Below are 19,490 nucleotides of genomic sequence, written 5' to 3'. Positions count from 1 at the left end.
GAGGCCAAGTCATTTAAGGCAGTGGTTGGTAGGTTCTTGATTAGTCAAGGCATGAAGTGATATGGGGAGATTAAGGCTGAGAGGGAAAATGGATCAGTGTGATGAAATTGCCGAGCAACTCAATGAGCTGAATGGTCTAACTTTGCTCCTATATCTTATGGTCTACACATTTCTAATCCATCTAAATGTCCTTTTAAAAGTTGTGACATTGGTTATTTATTACTAAAGTCTAAAAGAAAACACAGAAAATTCCTCAGACAAATTTCACTTACTCTGTGAAGCACACGCTAAGTAAGCATTGTTCATTATGCAGAAACATGGGCAGTGTTGGCCATAAAATGGTTCAACACAACAAGATCAGGTCCAAAGTCACACTGCTGCTATGAGTACAGGGCAGGTTCCACACACGTCAGCCTTGTTTTAACTATAATCACATTTATGTGGAATTTAAATTCCCCATTTTTGCTTTTGTGATTTTATTAAACATTTCATTGAACACACTCTGTTTCATAAGCACATCATTTACAGAATGCTCGAGACACAGACCTGTATTGATTGTACAAAAAAAAGCAAAAAGAAAACTAAATTTTGGTGGATGCCCTTTTGTAGGCAGTCTATTAACCAATGTGCAGATTTAATACTTGGTGGACTGTAGTAACAATGCTAGGACACCTCAATTTACCTCTTCCCAATCCCAGAGTTCTTTTACCACGATTTATCTGCTGACTTGTAAAAAAACTGAAACTTGAATAAAAAATACTATTCCTTCACTTAACTACAATGCAAAATAAAGTAATAATAGAAGATTAAACCTGAATTCTCCATTGCATTCAAATGATGTTGATACATCCAACATGGTAGCCAATATCAAGGCATATAATGGGTAATAATTATCAGTTTTCCATCTCTGCACCATTTTCATAACTAATCCTGCCAACTACCGGCACTGGATAGTATGAAATTAACTGGACCTCATCTGGTGTTAGCTTCCATTATATGTACAACCCAGGGTGAAAACGCTATTGCTCACTCCAGCTTGAAGCGATGTGCCACGCTTCTCTACGTAACTCCTTAATACAGCAAGAGAGTGGGCCTGGAATTAGGCTTGTGTTACTGTGGTTTGGACCGCTGCCATAGTTTGCTTGTCAAGGATCCAAGGGAGAGGGTAGATGACTTCTGCTGTGATAGATCGGTTATTCGCTGTTTTTCTTCCTGGGTTTAGAAAAACAGAAAGTGAGTAGTTAGTGCTGTCAATAGATTCTTACTGGCATGACTAACTCTTCCAGTGTAATCACTGTTTAGCATACAAAATGGGTCAGACCAAACCGAATACAGTAACAGAGTCAGAATCAAATAACCTCCATTTCATAAAAGTGTGGTTAGTTGAGTTTTGGACAGAGAAGCGTATTACTCAACTCTTTTGAAAAACTCTGCCTGCATTGCATGAGCAAAGACAGTATTGCCAACAATGTACCATTCTCCCAGTACGGCAGATGCAGTTAGTTCTCAACCTGAAGAGCTGCATTAAAGTGGAATTAACTAACAAAAAAACTGATAATCAATTGCACAAAAATTTTGTAATCAAATACATTGTTATAGACAATGGTTTCATATAAATATATTTCTGAAGCAATTGTTACAAAATGATGTGAGGAAAGATATTTTACACTTATGACAATTAACAAAACTGGTAATTCACTGTCTAAAAGAGACAGAATATTTTGGACATCTAAATATGCAACTATTTCCAAGTGTTTTGTGTAAAATTACTTGGCACAAAATGAACACTAAAATGTCATAGACTAATGACTACTCTCATGGGAAGATGTCACAGGTTCAAGATTTATTTTACCCTCCAATGGAAGGGTTGGAAAGTATGCAGCAAAATATATTTGCTAATTCCCCCTGAAACAAAACACACATTTCCTGCTTGGACTTGGTCTATGCACTGAATGAGACACCTTTCCAAGGCCAACAGAGTCACAGAGTTACACAGCATGGAATGCGCGCGCGTGCACGCGCGCACACACACACACACACACACACACACACACACACACACACACACACACACACACACACACACACACACACACACACACACACACACACACACACACACACACACACACACACACACACACACACACACACCGTGCAAGTAAGCATGCGCACACTAGGGTGCCTTAAGATTTTTGCACAGCACTGTGGTAATTTTATGTATTGCACTGTACTTTTGCCACAAAAAAAAATTTTATGACATATGTGAGTGATGATAAACCTGATTCTGATATGGGTCTCTATTATGGACTGAGAGTAGGAATGGGGCAGGGTGACGGGAATCACGGTTGGGAAAAGAGGATGGGAAAAGGGGAAGGGAGAAAGGGAAGGAGCGGTAAGAACCAGAGAGATTAATTATCAATAAACCAATTGTTTGGAATCAAATGATCTTGCCTGGTGTTTCATGGCTGGGTGTCTGCTCTTGCACGACACTCTGGTCCCTGGCACTGATTCACTGCCACCTGCTGTACACCCCTACCAGGGCACTCCACCCTTGCTATTCTGACATCCTTTGCTCCCACCAGATTTATAAACTCGATCTCTGCTCCACAATGTAAAATACTGTACTATGCAAAAGTCTTCAGCGCCCTAGCTATATATGTGCCTAAGATTTTTGCACAGTTCTGTATGTCAGTAATAATAAATTTGATTCTGACCTAGTTGGGTTTTTTTGGGCCAAGCTGTGCCATAACCATTCTGTGGTTCTACTTGGAATTATGCAAGCATTGATAACAGAGGGTAATTGTCAGATTGCCATGCACAAATAATATCAGAAACATTAAAACCTTTGCTCATTTTTATTGCAAAAACAATGTGGTAATTTGAGGTACCGACACAAACAGTTAGATTCTCACCTGGGCTAATAGCTCCTGCCTTTTTTTAAACGCTTCAATTGGATCATCTTCAAGAGCATAGTTCTCCAGTACAGATCTAATATCTTCAACTCCACTTGTTGCAATTGCTGCAATGCAAAATAAACGATGAGTACACTGAAATCAATTTACTATTAGAACCTTTCAGCAACACCTATCCAAAACTGATCCTGAGGTCCTTCTACAACGTGGGTAGGATGAGTGAGGGGGTCCTGCGTAGGGAGTTCAGGGAGTTAGGATTGCTACCTGTGCCACATGCGAGTGAGGCAAGGAACAGAAGGATTATACAGATTAATACATGGCTGAGACGATGGTGCAGGGGGGAGGGCTTCAGGTTTTTAGATAATTGGTCTTTGTTCCAGGGTAGGTGGGATCTGTTCCGACGGGACAACTTACACATGAACTGGAGCGGTACTAACATTCTTGCAGGAAAGTTTGCTAGTGCTGCTCGGGGGGGGGGTTTAAACTAAATTTGCAGGGGGCAGGGATCCAGAATGTGAGAGAGGATAGCGAGATGAAGAATAAAGGACAGGTGGGGACTACACGGTTCCGGAATATTAAGTGTGTAGTAGAGAAAGGTGAGGCAGAACAAGTGATAAGGAGGACGCATGTACAGAGGGAAGGTCTGACAGAACATGGAGTTAAATGTGCAGAAAGAATAAATAAATTTAGGAAGGACAACAAAATTCAAGGGGCGTATAGCCCGATGGGAGTTCGGGGAGCTGGGTTAAGCACAATAGGCAGCAATTTAAACAGAGAGAGGAGAAATAGGCTAAAAATTCAATATCTGAATGCACAAAGTGTCAGAAATAAGGCGGATGAGCTTGAAGCTCAGGTGCGAATGGGTAACTATGATGTTGTTGGGATAACGCGAGACATGGCTGCAGGGAGATCAGACCTGGGAAATGAATGTACAAGGGTATACGTGCTATTATAGGGACAGAAATGTGGGCAGAGGGGGTGGGGTGGCCCTGTTGGTGAGGAATGAGATTCAGTCCTTTACAAGGGGGGACATAGGATCAGGAGAAATAGAGTCTGTGTGGATAGAACTGAGGAACAGTAAGGGCAAAAAGATCCTAATGGGTGTTGTCTACAGGCCCCCAAACAGTAGCATGGCTATTGGGTGCAAGTTGAATAGGGAGTTAACATTGGCATGTGGCAAAGGTAATGTCGCAGTAGTTGTGGGGGATTTCAACATGCAGGTGAACTGGGAGAATCAGGTTGGTGCTGGACCACAGGATAGGGAGTTTGTAGAGTGCCTATGGGATGCATTCTTGGAACAGCTTGTACGAGAGCCGACCAGGGACAAGGCTATTCTGGATTTGATAAGCAATCTTGAAGTAAAGGAGCCATTAGGAGGTAGTGACCATAATATGATAAGTTTTTATCTGCAATTTGAGAAGGATAAGGGCAGATCGGAGGTGTCAGTGTTGCAGTTGAACAAAGGAGACTATGGAGCCATGAGGGAGGAGCTGGCCAAAGTTAAATGGACGGATATCCTAGCAGAAAAGACAGTGGAACAGCAATGGCAGGTATTCTTGGGAATAATGCACAAGGTGCAAAGTCAGTTCATCCCCCGGAGAAGGAAGGATTCAAAGGGGGGAAAGGGGCCACAGTGGTTGACAAAGGAAGTCAGAGATTGCATAGCATTAAAAAAAAAGAAGTATGACAGTGCTAAGGTGAGTGGGAAGACAGATGATTGGGAAATTTTTAAGGAACAACAGAACTTAACTAAAAAGGCAATACGGGGAGAAAAAAATGAGGTACGAACGCAAGCTAGCCAGGAATATAAAGGAGGATAGCAAAAGCTTTTTTAGGTATGTGAAGAAATAGTTAAGAACAATGTTGGGCCCTTGAAGAATGAATTGGGTGAAATTGTTATGGGAAACAGAGAAATGGCAGAAGAATTTAATAAGTACTTTAGATCTGTCTTCACTAGGGAAGACACAAGCAATCTCCCAGATGTATGGATGGGCCAAGGACATAGGGTAACAGAGGAAATGAAACAGATTGACATTAGGGAGGAAACGGTGATGAGTAGACTGATGGGACTGAAGGCTAACAAATCCCCAGGTCCAGATGGTCTGCATCCTAGGGTACTAAAGGAGGTGGCTCTGGAAATTGCGGATGCATTGGTAATCATTTTCCAATGTTCCTTAGATTCAGGATCAGTTCCTGAGGATTGGAGAATGACTAATGTTATCCCACTTTTTAAGAAAGGAGGGAGGGAGAAAACAGAGAACTATCATCCTGTCAGCCTAACATAAGTAGTGGGGAAGATGCTAGAGTTCATTATTAAAGATGAAATAGTGGCATATCTAGATAGCAGTGATAGGATTGGGCCGAGCCAGCATGGATTTACCAAGGGCAAATCATGCTTGACTAATCTATTGGAGTTTTTCGAGGATGTAACCAGGAAGTTAGACAAGGGAGATCCAGTGGATGTAGGGTACCTCGATTTTCAGAAGGCATTTGATAAGGTCCCACATAGGAGATTGGTGGGTAAAATCAGAGCTCATGGCATTGGGGGGAAATATTGACATGAATAGAAAACTGGTTGGCAGATAGAAAGCAAAGGGTAGCAGTGAATGGGTGTTTCTCGGAATGGCAGGTGGTGACTAGTGGGGTGCCACAGGGCTCGGTATTGGGACCACAGCTGTTTACGATTTACATCAACGATTTAGATGAAGGCATTGAGAATAACATCAGCAAGTTTGCTGATGATACTAAGCTGGGTGGCAGTGTGACATGTGATGAGGATGTTAGGAGAATTCAGGGTGACTTGGACAGGCTGGGTGAGTGGGCAGATACTTGGCAGATGACGTTTAATGTGAATAAGTGTGAGGTTATCCACTTTGGGAGTAAGAACAGGAAGGCAGATTATTATCTGAATGGTGTAGAGTTAGGTAAGGGAGAAATACAAAGAGATCTAGGAGTCCTTGTTTATCAGTCACTGAAGGTGAATGAGCAAGTGCAGCAGGCAGTGAAGAAGGCTAATGGAATGTTGGCCTTTATTACAAAGGGAATTGAGTACAAGAGCAAGGAAATCCTTTTGCATTTGTACAGGGCCCTGGTGAGACCACACCTGGAGTATTGTGTACAGTTTTGGTCTCCAGGGTTAAGGAAGGACATCCTGGCTGTAGAGGAAGTGCAGTGTAGATTCACAAGGTTAATTCCTGGGATGTCCGGACTGTCTTACGCAGAGAGGTTAGAGAGACTGTGCTTGTACACGCTGGAATTAAGGAGATTGAGAGGGGATCTGATTGCAACATATAAGATTATTAAGGGATTGGACAAGATAGAGGCAGGAAATATGTTCCAGATGCTGGGAGAGTCCAGTACCAAAGGGCATGGTTTAAGAATAAGGGGTAGGTCATTTAGGACAGAGTTAAGGAAAAACTTCTTCTCCCAGAGAGTTGTGGGGGTGTGGAATGCACTGCCTCAGAAGGCAGTGGAGGCCAATTCTCTGGATGCTTTCAAGAAGGAGCTAGATAGGTATCTTATGGATAGGGGAATCAAGGGATATGGGGACAAGGCAGGAACCGGGTATTGATAGTAGATGATCAGCCATGATCTCAGGCTCAAAGGGCTGAATGGTTTACTTCTGCACCTATTGTCTATAATAAATCTTTAGAAAAATACACTAGATCCAGACTTCAGGTCACATAGATTATGGCAGTGGTGGTTTAACTGGTATGGATTTAACTAAAGCAACACACACACAAAATGCTGGAGGAACTCAGCAGATGAAGCAGCAACAATGGAGAGAAATAAACAGTCAATGTTTTGGGCTGAGAACCTTCATCGTGTCCAGAAAGGAAGAGGGAAGGAGCTAGAATAAGTGGTGGGTGGAGGGGAAGGAATACAAGCTAGAAGGTGATAGGTGAAGCCAGGAGAGGGTGATGCGTTTAGATTTAACCAAGACGCAGATTGTAACTGGGAAATTATAAACAGCTCAGAATGCCTATTCCCAATGAAAATGTCAAAGGGCACCAAAGTAACATGCATTAGTCAAAGTAAGGGAGCAGATGCCTCTGGTGGAACAGCTTGTTAGCAATGTACAAGAGGAAGAAAAATAAAAGAACAAATTAACTAGCATCTATATTTGTTTTAGATATGTCCAGAGGTGCTTTATTGCTGTAGTCATTGCTGTTGTATAGGTAAACAAACCCACACATTTTCACACAGCAAAATTCAAAGAAAGCAAGAGTCAATATACTGCATAGAGGAGGGGCTCCCAACCTGGGGTCCAGGTTGGGACCTGCTATGGAGCAGTTAATGGTACAGCTCCATAGCATTAAAGAAGTTGGAAACCCCTGGCATAGAGGTGGCACTGCTAGAAAAAGCAATTAAACACTTTCTACAGCTTCATATTGATCACATCAATTGTGTTTCCCTCATTGGACTTCTTTGAGATTTTGTTAAAAGGTGTTCATCAAGTTCTCAAATGCTTTCAGTCTATGACAAGGATCTCAATCAAGCTGCACAACCTCTTGTCACATTTATCACAGAATTATAGACAAGATGAGGAAGTCAATTACAGCCACACCAATCCCAATCCTTTTAGAACCATTAAAACAGTCATTTGGAGTTTATCTAAATGTTAACCCTATGCACAGTGAGACGAATGATTTACATCACTTCTGCAACTGCCTTATTTTCATATGAAATAATTTTCCTACAACCTTTAAGAACCAACAAGATTAGAAACAACCAATCAGCTGCAACAATTTATAATTTTGGCTGATATTTATATTTCTTGTCAGACTGTTTTCATGGAGAAAGTAACTTGTGTAATGAGCTACAACTCCAGCCATTGGAAAATCGCCACCTGAATGCCCACTGACTTCAGTTATCAGTACTCCTTAATGCCACGCACATAGATAATGAGAAACAGGAGCAGTACGTCACTCAATCCCTGAAGCCTGCTCCACTCTTCATATCATGATGACTAATCTGCCCTCATCTCCTCTTCTGTGTCAGTTCCCATCACCCTCAATTCTCTGATCTTTCATTAATTTATCTACTTCCTCTTTATACACCCCCAATAATCCAGTCTCTGTCCTTCTCTCAGGTAAAGATTTCCAGGGATTCACCATCCTCTCAGAGAAGTTCCTACTCACCTTAGTTTTATGTAACCACCCCTAGTCTTGTAAACGTGTCCCTTCATTTGAGATTCTCCCGCAAGTTGAAACATCTTACTGTCTATCTTGTCACAACTCCCTCCCCCCCACAAGGATCTTATATATTCATCAAACTTCTGAACACTAAATTACTCAGTTTTGCTGTGAGGAGCAGTTACTCCCACTACGTTTCTGGAACTGAGTTGTTTGGTCACTATTGGGTCCTGCGGGGAATCCCAGATTGACTGTTAATGGAGAGGAAAGTTGATGAACAGTACTGTCATATGTAACTTCATCACTCTGTTGGGGACAGAGAGAGTAGATTGATTGGGAGGTAATTAGTTAAATTGGATTTAGCCTGCTTTCTGTGAACTAGTTAAGTGAATTTTAAGAGTACATAAATGTCGTGCCAGGTGATAATTTGTCAATGTACATGGTTTCAAAGTACCTCTTATATACACTACTGTGGAAGTTAATATTTGGAATTGCACATGAATCTCTTTTTACATGGGTTTCTTTTTTAGGAATACCATTGTTACAGATTTTACTGTGCCATAATTTAGGTGCTCCAAGGTAGTGCATGACTAGTGTGCTGCTACCACAGCTTGGGGCATCAGAGTTCAGAGTTCAATTCTGACATCATCTGTAAGGAGTCTGTACATCCTCCCTGTGGGTGCGTGAATGTCCTCCGGGTGCTCCCATTCCCCCACACTTCCAAAGATGTACGGTTAGTAGGTTAACTGCTCATTGTAAATTGTCCTGTGATTAGGCTAGGGTTAAATCGGGAGATTGGTGGGCAGCATTGCTTGAAGGGCCAGCAGGGCCTATTTCACGCTATGTCTCAATAAATAAATTGGTCCTATTTTTCATGCTGGGTTTGAGCCATTGACTATTATAAATTAAAGCTTTTTGTTTACAATCTTTATCTTTAAATTGGAAACCAGATACCAATTTAATCCAATTGAAAGCAATTACACTAAATACAACTGAGACCAGTGCATCTACCATCAATAATAAAAATGTCCTGCATGAAACTTTAAAGAAAAGCATCATCTATCCATTGTAAATTAAAGTAAATGTAGCAAGCACTTGTTTAAATTTCCCCCAACATAGACCTTTGCTGGGTAATGCCCTTACTGGTGCTGAAGTTTTACAGTGCTTTAGGCAAGTAGGTGCCTCAAGGCTGTTATGACCAGGGTAGGTGGTGGGGATAAGCTCCCACTAACTATTAAATGCCTCTGACAACCGAGTTTAGCTCCTGGCCTTCACATGTGGCATAGCTACTAAGCCCAGTGGAACCACATCTACTGACAGGAGAAAGGGCGAAGGCGGGTTACTGGTGCCTTAAAACTAGTCACTTCAAGCAGATGGGGCTCATCAGATGTGGTTAATAGCTCACCCAGGAGAAGGAAAAACTGATTTCAAACTTCTGCAGCCTTGCAGCTGTATCCACCCTTGGAGAAGGATTTGGGAGTAAACCTCGAAGAAAAATCTACAGCTGGAGTCCCTAAGACAGTCCCACGTTGAGTTCAACACTGACTGGCAACTCCTGCCATGCTGCTGGTGCCCAACTCTCTGCTGTTTCTTTGGGTTCATCAGCTGTGTGGAGAGGGGAAGCTTGCTACATGGGCAACAGTTCGCTCTTCACATCGTACTGCCCAGGCTTGTGTATCACATAGACAACTCGACCCCGACCAATGGAAGGCCTCAGGCAAGTAACCTTTCATCATCATAGAAACATTGAAACATAGAAAACCTACAGCACAGTACAGGTCCTTCGGCCCACAATGCTGTGCCGAACATGTACTTACTTTAGAAATTACCCATGGGCCTCCATTTTTCTAAGCTCCATGTATTTATCCAAGAGTCTCTCAAAGGAACCTATTGGGTCTGCCTCCATCACTATTGCCAGTAGCCCATTCCACGCACTCACCACTCTCTGTGTTAAAAAACTTACCCTGATATCTGTTCTGTACCTACTTCCAAGTACCTTAAAACTGTGCCCTCTTGTGTTAGCCATTTCAGCCTTGGGGAAAAAGCCTCTGACTATCCATATGATCAGTGGGCTTGGACATTAAACTACAGCAGAAAATTTGAGGATGGATAGTATGAGATTGTAAGCCAACCCTGCTGTCCCTTAACAAATATATTGTTGAGTAATCGGAATTATTTTCCCACAGCCTCACTTCATGGGATTCAAAACAACTGCATTTTGCCTCGAATGGCAAACACACAATATCTTGTGCAGTATTTTAGTTTAACTAATAGCCTTCAGCTCTAAATCAAAAAGTTACAAATTGAACTCATCCTCTGCAGCTTCAAAGCAAGGGTTGGAGAATCCTGGATTGTCTTCCTGCCTGTTCACCCAACTGCAAAAACCAAGACACTACGTAAAGAATAAATATTTCAATTATCCAGCTCAGCTCTCAATCAGAATGAGATCAACATGTCATTACTCATATTACTGTTTTTGGGATAGTAATCTGCACAAATTTGTCATAGCTGGAGAGTCATATGGGGACTGGGGGAGAGGGAGGGGGAGAAGGGGTTGGAGGAAAGAGAGAGAGGGAGGGGCAGAGGGAAAGGAGGGGAGAGGGAAGTGGACATCTTTCAACTGAAGTGTACACTGTCTGCTGTCTCAATGTTTCCAATCTCCAGCAACGCTTCAGTTAACATTGGTGAGGAACCGGGCCATTCACACATCTTCCAGGCCGTGCTTTTGGGATGTAGGAGGAGAGCAGGACAGCCAGGCCAAACACACAGTGACAGAGGGGGAACTGTGAACTCCACACACACAGCACTGGAGGTCACTGAGGTTGTGAGGCAGCAACCCCACTAGTTGTACCATTGTGCTGCCCATTACTGCCGTACACTAATTGTCTCTGTCTACCTCATAGAACAGATTAGATCATTAAAAACACAAGAGATTCTGCAGCTGCTGGAAATCCAGAGCAACACACACAAAGTGCTGGAGGAACTCAGCAGCATCTATGGAGAGTCGCCGTTTCAGGCCAAGATCTTTCTTCAGGTGTTAACCTTCTATTATTAAAATAATTCTTTAGCTGTGAAGTAATTTGGGAGATCCTCAGGATGTGAAAAAATTCACATAATTTCTACCTATCTAACTATAATCTGTCAATCTATTTACTTACTTAGAGATGTAGTGAGGAATAGGCCCTTCTGGCTCTTCGAACAGCACCACCCAGCAACCCAATTTAACTATAACCTAATCACGGGACAATTTTCAATGACCAATTAACCTACCAAATGGTATGTCTTTGGACTTTTGGGAGGAAACTGGAACACCACGCATTCCACTGGGAGAACGTACAGAGGATGCCAGGATCAACTCCGAACTCCAACACCTTGAGCAAAGCACACAAAATTTATCACCACAGAATTAAAAGGTGGTGGAGGCAGTGGAAGGAGCACTAGCTAGAAAGCGGTAAGGTGATAGATCATAGAGTCATAGAAAAATACAGTGCAGAAACAGGCCCTTCAGCCCATCTAGTCCTTGCCTAAACATTTAATCTGCCTACTTCCATCGATCTGTACCCGGACCATAGCCCTCCATACCCCTACCATCCACTTACTTATCCAAACTTCTCAAACAGTGAAGCCAGGTGTTGGGGAGAGAGGGCAGAGAAGAAAGGATTTGATAAATGAGAGTGTATAATGGGAGAAAGGGAAGAAGGTGGGGCAGCAGAGGGAGGTATAATAGCTTGGTGCTAACCGATACGCTACCGTGGCGCCCTTCACCTTTATTTTAAGTTTTACTTTTGCATACAAAACTTTCAGGGCATCAGGGAGCTAGGACATAAGTTTAATATTAATTTTCTCCAAATTTACTGTGATTGGAATTTAATGTTGCAAATTTTGATGAGTTACTCAAGAAAAAGAACGAGAAGTGTGTTCACTCTCTGATGATTGCATGAAGATCATGGATTGTTAACACACTGATGTGGTCTGTCCTCATATCAAATTCAAAGTGAAACATTAGATTACTGTTGCAGTAATTAATTAAACCAAGTGGAAAGTTATATCTGCACTGGGTGTATTATTTTAGAAGAGTGATTCAGTAGAAAGTTGTACAATCAAATTCGATGAAGCCACGTGTCATAAGAACGTTCCAGCTCTTGCAATATTCAGATTCAGTTTATTGTCATTTAGAAACCACAAATGCAATGCAGTTAAAAATATGAGACAACGTTCCTCCAGAATGATATCACAAAAGCACATGACAAAACAGACTACACCAGAAAATCCACATAACATTTGGCAATCCCCAATCCAGAGTCCGAAGAGGCTGCTGCGTATTAATATCACGCTACCATCTTAGCGCGTTCCCCAGAAAGGAGCTCCAATCGCACCAGACAAAACAAGACCAAAAACTAAAGCTAAAAGACCTGCACAAAACCACATTGTTATAACATATAGTTACAACAGTGCAAACAATAGCATAATTGATTAAAAAAAAAGACCATGGGCACAGTAAAAATAGTCCAAAGATGTTAAAAGACTATAAGTACAAAAGAAACCACCACACAGTTTCCACAAGTCCTCAGGGTCCCGTTAGACTCGTCATCCCATGCAGGCAGCAGAAGGGAGTACCCCCGCTATGGACTTCCACGGCGCCGCCGGACTCAGCCTCGCAGATGCAGCACAGAACGAAAGCTCCAAGGAACTCAAGGAACAAATATCAACAGATCATCATCATGTGCCGTGTCATATCACATGTACGATTATGGTCTTGACCACGATTATTCTTGGCAAATTTTTCTACAGAAGTGGTTTACCATTGCCTTCTTCTGGGCAGTGTCTTTACCAGACGGGTGACCCCAGCCATTATCAATACTCTTGGCGTCCAGTGGTCGCATAACCAGGACTTGTGATCTGCACCGGCTGCTCATACGGCCATCCACCACCTGCTCCCATGGCTTCACGTGACCCTGATTGGGGGGCTAAGGAGGTGCTACATCTTGCCCAAAGGTGACCTGCGGGCTAGTGGAGAGAAGGAGCACCTTACACCTCCTTTGGTATAGACGTATCTCCAACCTTGCTACGCAAGTCAATAGATAGGGAAGTGATCAAATCAGGCAGGCTCTTTACTTAATTCAACCTGGTCACTGTGGCCTGGAGCTTTTCACATTCCAAACTGACCAAACTACTGTGGTCCTGGTATACAGTTATAGAGACATTTAAACATAAGAAACAGACCTTCGTCCCACTACATCAGCAATGATGACAAAACACTCATCTGGATTAATCTCATTTTTTCTTCTCTCTCAGTTCCATACCCTCCACCCCACCCTACAACATTCCAATTCTCCTGGCACTCACCTACACTGGGAACAATTTGCAAATGCCCTTAACCTAATAACCCTCACATCTTTGTTCTGTGGGAGGTTAACATGGCTCCCAATGAAACCCATAGTGATGGAGAATTAGCAGACTCCATAGGGATAGCACCCATAGTCAGGATTCAATCTGGGTGGCCAGAACACAGAACAGAGAAGAATACAGCACAAGAACAGGCCATCTGGCCCACGATGTTGTGCTAAACCAGATAAAAAACAAATTGAAAACACCTAAACACTGATCTCTCCTACCTACTTCATGTCCATATCCCTCCATCTTCCTTACATCCATGTGCCTATCCCAAAATCTCTTAAAAGCCTCTAATGTATTTGCATCTACCACCATACCAGGCAGCACATTCCAGGCATCCACCACTTACCCCTCACATCCCCCTTGAACCTACCCCCTCTCACCTTCAATACATGCCCTCTGGTATTAGACATTTCAACCCTGGGAAATGTACACTGTATTTCCACTCTTGAAAACCTCTATGAGATCTTCTTTCAGCTTCTGCGCTCCACAGGAAGCAACCCAAGCTTATCCTGTCTCTTGTGATAGCACAAATGAATTTGATAGAGAAAGAGAGAAGCCAGAGTTACCCTATAGTGCCATAGTTCAGCCAGCTTCTCTCCCAGTGCCAACACAGCAAGCACACACAATTCAGAAGGTCTCTGTGTGTGCCAAACACCTTACCACTTGTCAGGAAAGTATACAGCTTTATCAATTTGTTCTACCACTATGTTTCTTTCACTTACTTTTCCAAAACAAGAAGTGTATGTTGTGAATGCAAGCTCAAAATTGAGTTTATTTGACTGGTTGGGGCTACAAGTGACAGGAAAACACCCAGTCCCACCAGCAATGGGTATCTCCTGTATCGGCAAGATTTGCCCATGGCCATCATCAGCAAACAGTACCTATTTAGTTCTGACACATTTAGTGCACGGCCACTAAGGTAACTTCAACACAGGATTTCATCCATTGGCAATTTTTCCAAATAGTTTGATAAAGGCACAGATTGTCTGTAGCTAAGGCTTCCTGACATTATATTTAACACCATAATGTAGATTCACAATTCAATTTTAAACATGCCCAGGATCCCTTTCAAACCTTGTGTCACAGTTCTCTTTAGCCTCTGTGACCTTCTAACCTCAGTTCATTCAAAGTCACAACAAATATTTAACTTGTTCATAACTAAAGGAGCCATTCGGCACTGTGTCCCCCCATGGACCTTGGTCCATGGAAGATGCCAGATGGCATCAGTGCAGCTGCGAGCAGCGACATGATCTATAGTGAGTGGCATCACAATGGCAGTGCATGGTGAATGAGTTAATCTACATCAACGGTGAAAAGAGGAGGAAAAAAATACATTAATAAAACACAAAGGACAAATAACCAGATTGTCATAATTGACCCAAAGGTCTTGGGCACATATGCCTCTTGCAGCTTTCCTATGATTAACTGTTAAGGCACCAGTTGCAGTACTTATCATGGTGATGTTAAGCTCATGTTAGCTCGGCTAGAGAAAGGGAGGCCAGCCAGGGTTTTGAGAGGGGTTAAATTTAGAGGAAGAAAATAAGAAAACCCACACAATTTGAATTAATGTCAGAAAGCCTTTGAGGGAATCTCACTCAAGGATGCAGAGAACAAAACACATCATGAGACAGCAGGCAGATGGGAACTTACTTTTCAGGAATGCTGCGAGTTCATATAGGGTTCGGTCGTCAGAATTTCCATCCCATTTCTTCAGTGCAATGCCATTGTATGGCTGGAGATGGAATGCTTCCTTTTTACAATCGACAATAATGACTTTGGAAGGATCCCTGTTCAGGCAAGACACATCCTATATGAATGGAAAGAGAGAATATTCAACATAATTTTATTTTACACTGATAATTTAAGTGATTCTGATGACTTCCCAAGGCAGTACCGTAGCAATATTTGATTTGATCTGTTTAGACAGTATTGGTGTCAGCAAATGAATACAAGATTATGCTTGATCACCAGGCTTCCCAACCAGATTGATATGCCAGAAATATATCCTTATCTTATTGTGTGCTGCATCAGATCCAGAGTAACAATTCATTTTGTTCTCTTTTACACTTGTATACAGGAAATGACAACACACAATGTTGAATCTACTGTACAGAAGGTAAAATATTCTAATGTAACCATAGCACCATTTGACTTCGTCAGGTGTACAATGAAGAAAACTCTTTCTGGATGCTATGCTAAATGATTTCACCAATTCATTTATTTATATGTGCAAATCGACGTGAATCAGGATTTATACTCCTGAAATACTTTATTATCCAGTATCCCGTCACAGCCTGTATGCTACAGTCATACGTGGATGGTAAGAATAATGCTGGATTGTAAATAATCAGCCAATGTCCACTGGGTCCACAGCAGAATGATGGGCCACACTGGGGAGGAAACCGAGGGCATTCACTGTCTCTAGCTGCCAGGCTTGCAAATTGTAGGCACAGGAGGAGTGAAAAATTAGTCATGAGAGACCAGAGAAAATTGATTAAAATTTAAAAGAAAATCCCAGTCAGCATGAATTGCATATTAATAAAATAATATTAATATTGAAGAGAGTCCTGTCACCATCTGTGGATAAAGAATTGCCACATTGTTTAATCTAATTATTGTAAACCCTTCTGCTCTCAAGAAGCATAAATCAGTCATTATTTAACCAGAGACAAATACTAATAAAGCTGTTACGCCTCAACCCCTTCAGAACAGCATAACCTTCTAATTAATTACAATTAAATCTACACTGACTCCACATACATTCCATTTAATATCGAAGGAACAGTTTGACATTGTTCAGGGAAATCTGTCAAAGGTTAACGCTTCCATTTTACAAATATCTGATATTAAACCAGAGTATCATTAAATTCAGTGAGGAGAAAACATCAGCATAATTAAAAGAGAAGTTCTTTAATAATGTTTGTGCGGCACAAGAAGAAACAAGATTATAGTTGTTACATTATGAACATGTAAGAGTATTCTCCAGCTTATTTGCTGACATTTAGCCTCAAATTTGAGAAATGTGCAGATCTGAACTTTATTTATCATGGGTTAGATATCTGGCATGTGTTGAATTAAAAAGGAAGCATGGTTAACTGAATGATGTACCATTTTAGCCAAATTACCTGTTCCATTCTCCCTTTTATGAACTTTGCAAAAAATTTCTGCCTCACAATGCAGCTGTGGTAAAATCTATGTTATAAATACCACTATGATCTGACACCCTCACCTGCTTTATTTTAGGTAACTTTGAAACATTTGCTGGGTGGGCACCGTGGTTGGCGTGGAAATGCTGGGCCAAAGGGCCTGCATCATGCTGCGTTACTGCACGACTCTGCAATCAGACTGTTTCTGTAGCAGTGAGGCAATAGCACCAGCCACTCTGCTGCAGTGAATGGCCTCTATTGGTCAGAGTCGACCATGGTTGTTGAACTCAATACGCAAACCAGTGCATTATGACATAGAAAGCAAGCTATATATAGAAAGCAGAAGGCTCCCCCTCTTCACACAGCTGTTGAATTCAAAGTAACATCAGAGACCGATACAGTTTGGTGTCAGCGGTGCCGCTGAGTTGCCAGTCAGTGTTGAACTCAATGTAGGACTGCCTTAGGGACTCCAGCTCCGGATTTTTCCTCAGAATAGAGCTGCAAGGAGGCAGAGGTTTGAGATCAGAGTTTTCCTTCTCGGAGATGAGCTGTCAACCACAGCTGATGAACCGCATCTGCCTGAAACAACTGATATCCAGCCTTTGCTACTTCTCCTGTCAGTAGAAATGGTTCCATAGGGCGCACTATCCAAATCACACGTGAAGGCCAGGAGCTAGACTTAGCTGTCAGAGGCTATTTGAGACGCATGCCATTGGGAGCGTTTAACTAGGATCATTTGAAGCTTATTCCTACTACCTCCTCCCCTCCTCTAGATATGACAGTCTTAAGGAACCAGTGTGTTGCACTGCCAAAGGGGATTCCCACTTCTGATAGTTAGCAGTAAAAGAGAGAAGGGCAATGAAAATCCCACTACTGCAATTGTTCTACATCTGAAATAAAAACAGAAAAAGCTGCAAACAATCAAAAAGGCAGAGGGGGGAAACCGCTAGCACTTCAGATCAGAAAACCTCCTTTCTTCTTGCTCCACAAATGCTGACTGACTTGCTGACTATTTCCAGCATTTGCTGTTTCTTCAGAAGAACAATTCAGGCTGGAAATCCATCCACAGACTATACCCCAAATATACCTGGTGGCGTTCCCAAATTCTGGCACCACGAAAATGACCAGAACTGAACTACAGAAAGTGAAAAACAAATTGTTATTGCATGTGCACATTTAGTACAAGTGACCAAACTGCAAAATCTACTTTCATTTTCGAAGCTGTCACACATGAATAATGCTTACTCAAAACAGGCTGCTGGTACCTGGCAGAAAACAAAGGTTATCAGTTGATTATCGCCAGATCAGATAAAAGCAGAGGTAGGATGGAACGAGGAAGCACTCAAAATAAATAATATTCTGCTTCATGTATCTTAACATTCTCATTAAATCTCTCAGAAAATTAACAATTAAAGAGCTCCTATATGATCTTTGTGCAGGGCTGGCTGCCCTTAGATTTATACAAATTCCATCTGGGTTGATGGGGTACTACTGTGAATCAGGGTCACCTTAAAAGTGTTCTGGAGTTACATTACACAACATGCATACTTATCAGTGTGACAAACACCAGTGGTGAGCAACATCTGGCCTGTCCAGGGTCCAAGAGAGAAAAGGAGAGTGAAAGAGAAAAGTGACCAATGTTTTAGATAGATAGATAGATAGATACTTTATTCATCCCCATGGGGAAATTCAACTTTTTTCCAATGTCCCATACACTTGTTGTAGCAAAACTAATTACATACAATACTTAACTCAGTAAAAAATATGATATGCATCTAAATCACTATCTCAAAAAGCATTAATAATAGCTTTTAAAAAGTTCTTAAGTCCTGGCGGTTGAATTGTAAAGCCTAATGGCATTGGGGAGTATTGATCTCTTCATCCTGTCTGAGGAGCATTGCATCGACAGTAACCTGTCGCTGAAACTGCTTCTCTGTCTCTGGATGGTGCTATGTAGAGGATGTTCAGAGTTTTCCATAATTGACCGTAGCCTACTCAGCGCCCTTCGCTCAGCTACCGATGTTAAACTCTCCAGTACTTTGCCCACGACAGAGCCCGCCTTCCTTACCAGCTTATTAAGACGTGAGGCGTCCCTCTTCTTAATGCTTCCTCCCCAACACGCCACCACAAAGAAGAGGGCGCTCTCCACAACTGACCTATAGAACATCTTCAGCATCTCACTACAGACATTGAATGACGCCAACCTTCGAAGGAAGTACAGTCGACTCTGTGCCTTCCTGCACAAGGCATCTGTGTTGGCAGTCCAGTCTAGCTTCTCATCTAACTGTACTCCCAGATACTTGTAGGTCTTAACCTGCTCCACACATTCTCCATTAATGATCACTGGCTCCATATGAGGCCTAGATCTCCTAAAGTCAACCACCATCTCCTTGCTCTTGGTGATATTGAGACGCAGGTTTACTCTTGATTGCTGAGATCCATCCCAGCAGCAAGAACTTGTGTGTGATCTTCAAGGGAAGGCTGAGTTAATCATGCCATGATGAAATGGCAGAGCAGGCTTGATGGGCCAAACGGCCTAAGTTTACGTCTAAGTCTTATGGTCCTAGATATCCTGCTAATACTCACTGTGTAGCATCTTACGGTATGCCAAAAGAGTTGGAAGAGATGACTGCAGACAAGTTATTAAGAAGTTGTGTGGAGACTTAAGGTTGAAGGAAGAGCATGGCATGGCATCGCATTGAGCGATGTAGACACAGGAGACAGAGAGGGTGCATGACGAGTCTTTAAAAGTCCTGTAGACAAGCTAGATTGCTTTCATCTGCAGCTAACCCAGAGCAAGATGAGGAACTGCTGCGTCTTTGTGGTTCCAGGACAACATCCTATACACAATGAATCTCAGTGCTAATATTTTTGTGATTGTATGTGCTATTGTAACT

General features: G+C 42.1%; 1 protein-coding gene across 1 annotated transcript in view; it reads right to left on the bottom strand.

Moving 5' to 3' along the window:
* Positions 1-459: 459 nt before the first annotated feature.
* The window catches only part of timm50 (translocase of inner mitochondrial membrane 50 homolog (S. cerevisiae)), a 155,105-nt gene continuing 136,074 nt past the window's right edge, over positions 460-19,490 (bottom strand). The window contains exons 8-10 of the mRNA XM_073029385.1: positions 15,098-15,254; positions 2,916-3,022; positions 460-1,212 (exon numbers count right to left, since the gene is read on the bottom strand). Of these exons, the coding sequence (XP_072885486.1) occupies positions 1,111-1,212; positions 2,916-3,022; positions 15,098-15,254 (366 nt within the window). The 3' untranslated portion in view covers positions 460-1,110. The remainder of the gene's footprint in view (positions 1,213-2,915; positions 3,023-15,097; positions 15,255-19,490) is intronic.

The sequence above is a fragment of the Hemitrygon akajei genome, chromosome 25, assembly GCF_048418815.1.
Source record: "Hemitrygon akajei chromosome 25, sHemAka1.3, whole genome shotgun sequence".
In the NCBI taxonomy this organism is placed as follows: Eukaryota; Metazoa; Chordata; class Chondrichthyes; order Myliobatiformes; family Dasyatidae; genus Hemitrygon; species Hemitrygon akajei.
The sequence above is the reverse complement of the archived record's forward strand: the minus strand, read 5'-3'. Positions and strand labels throughout refer to the sequence as shown.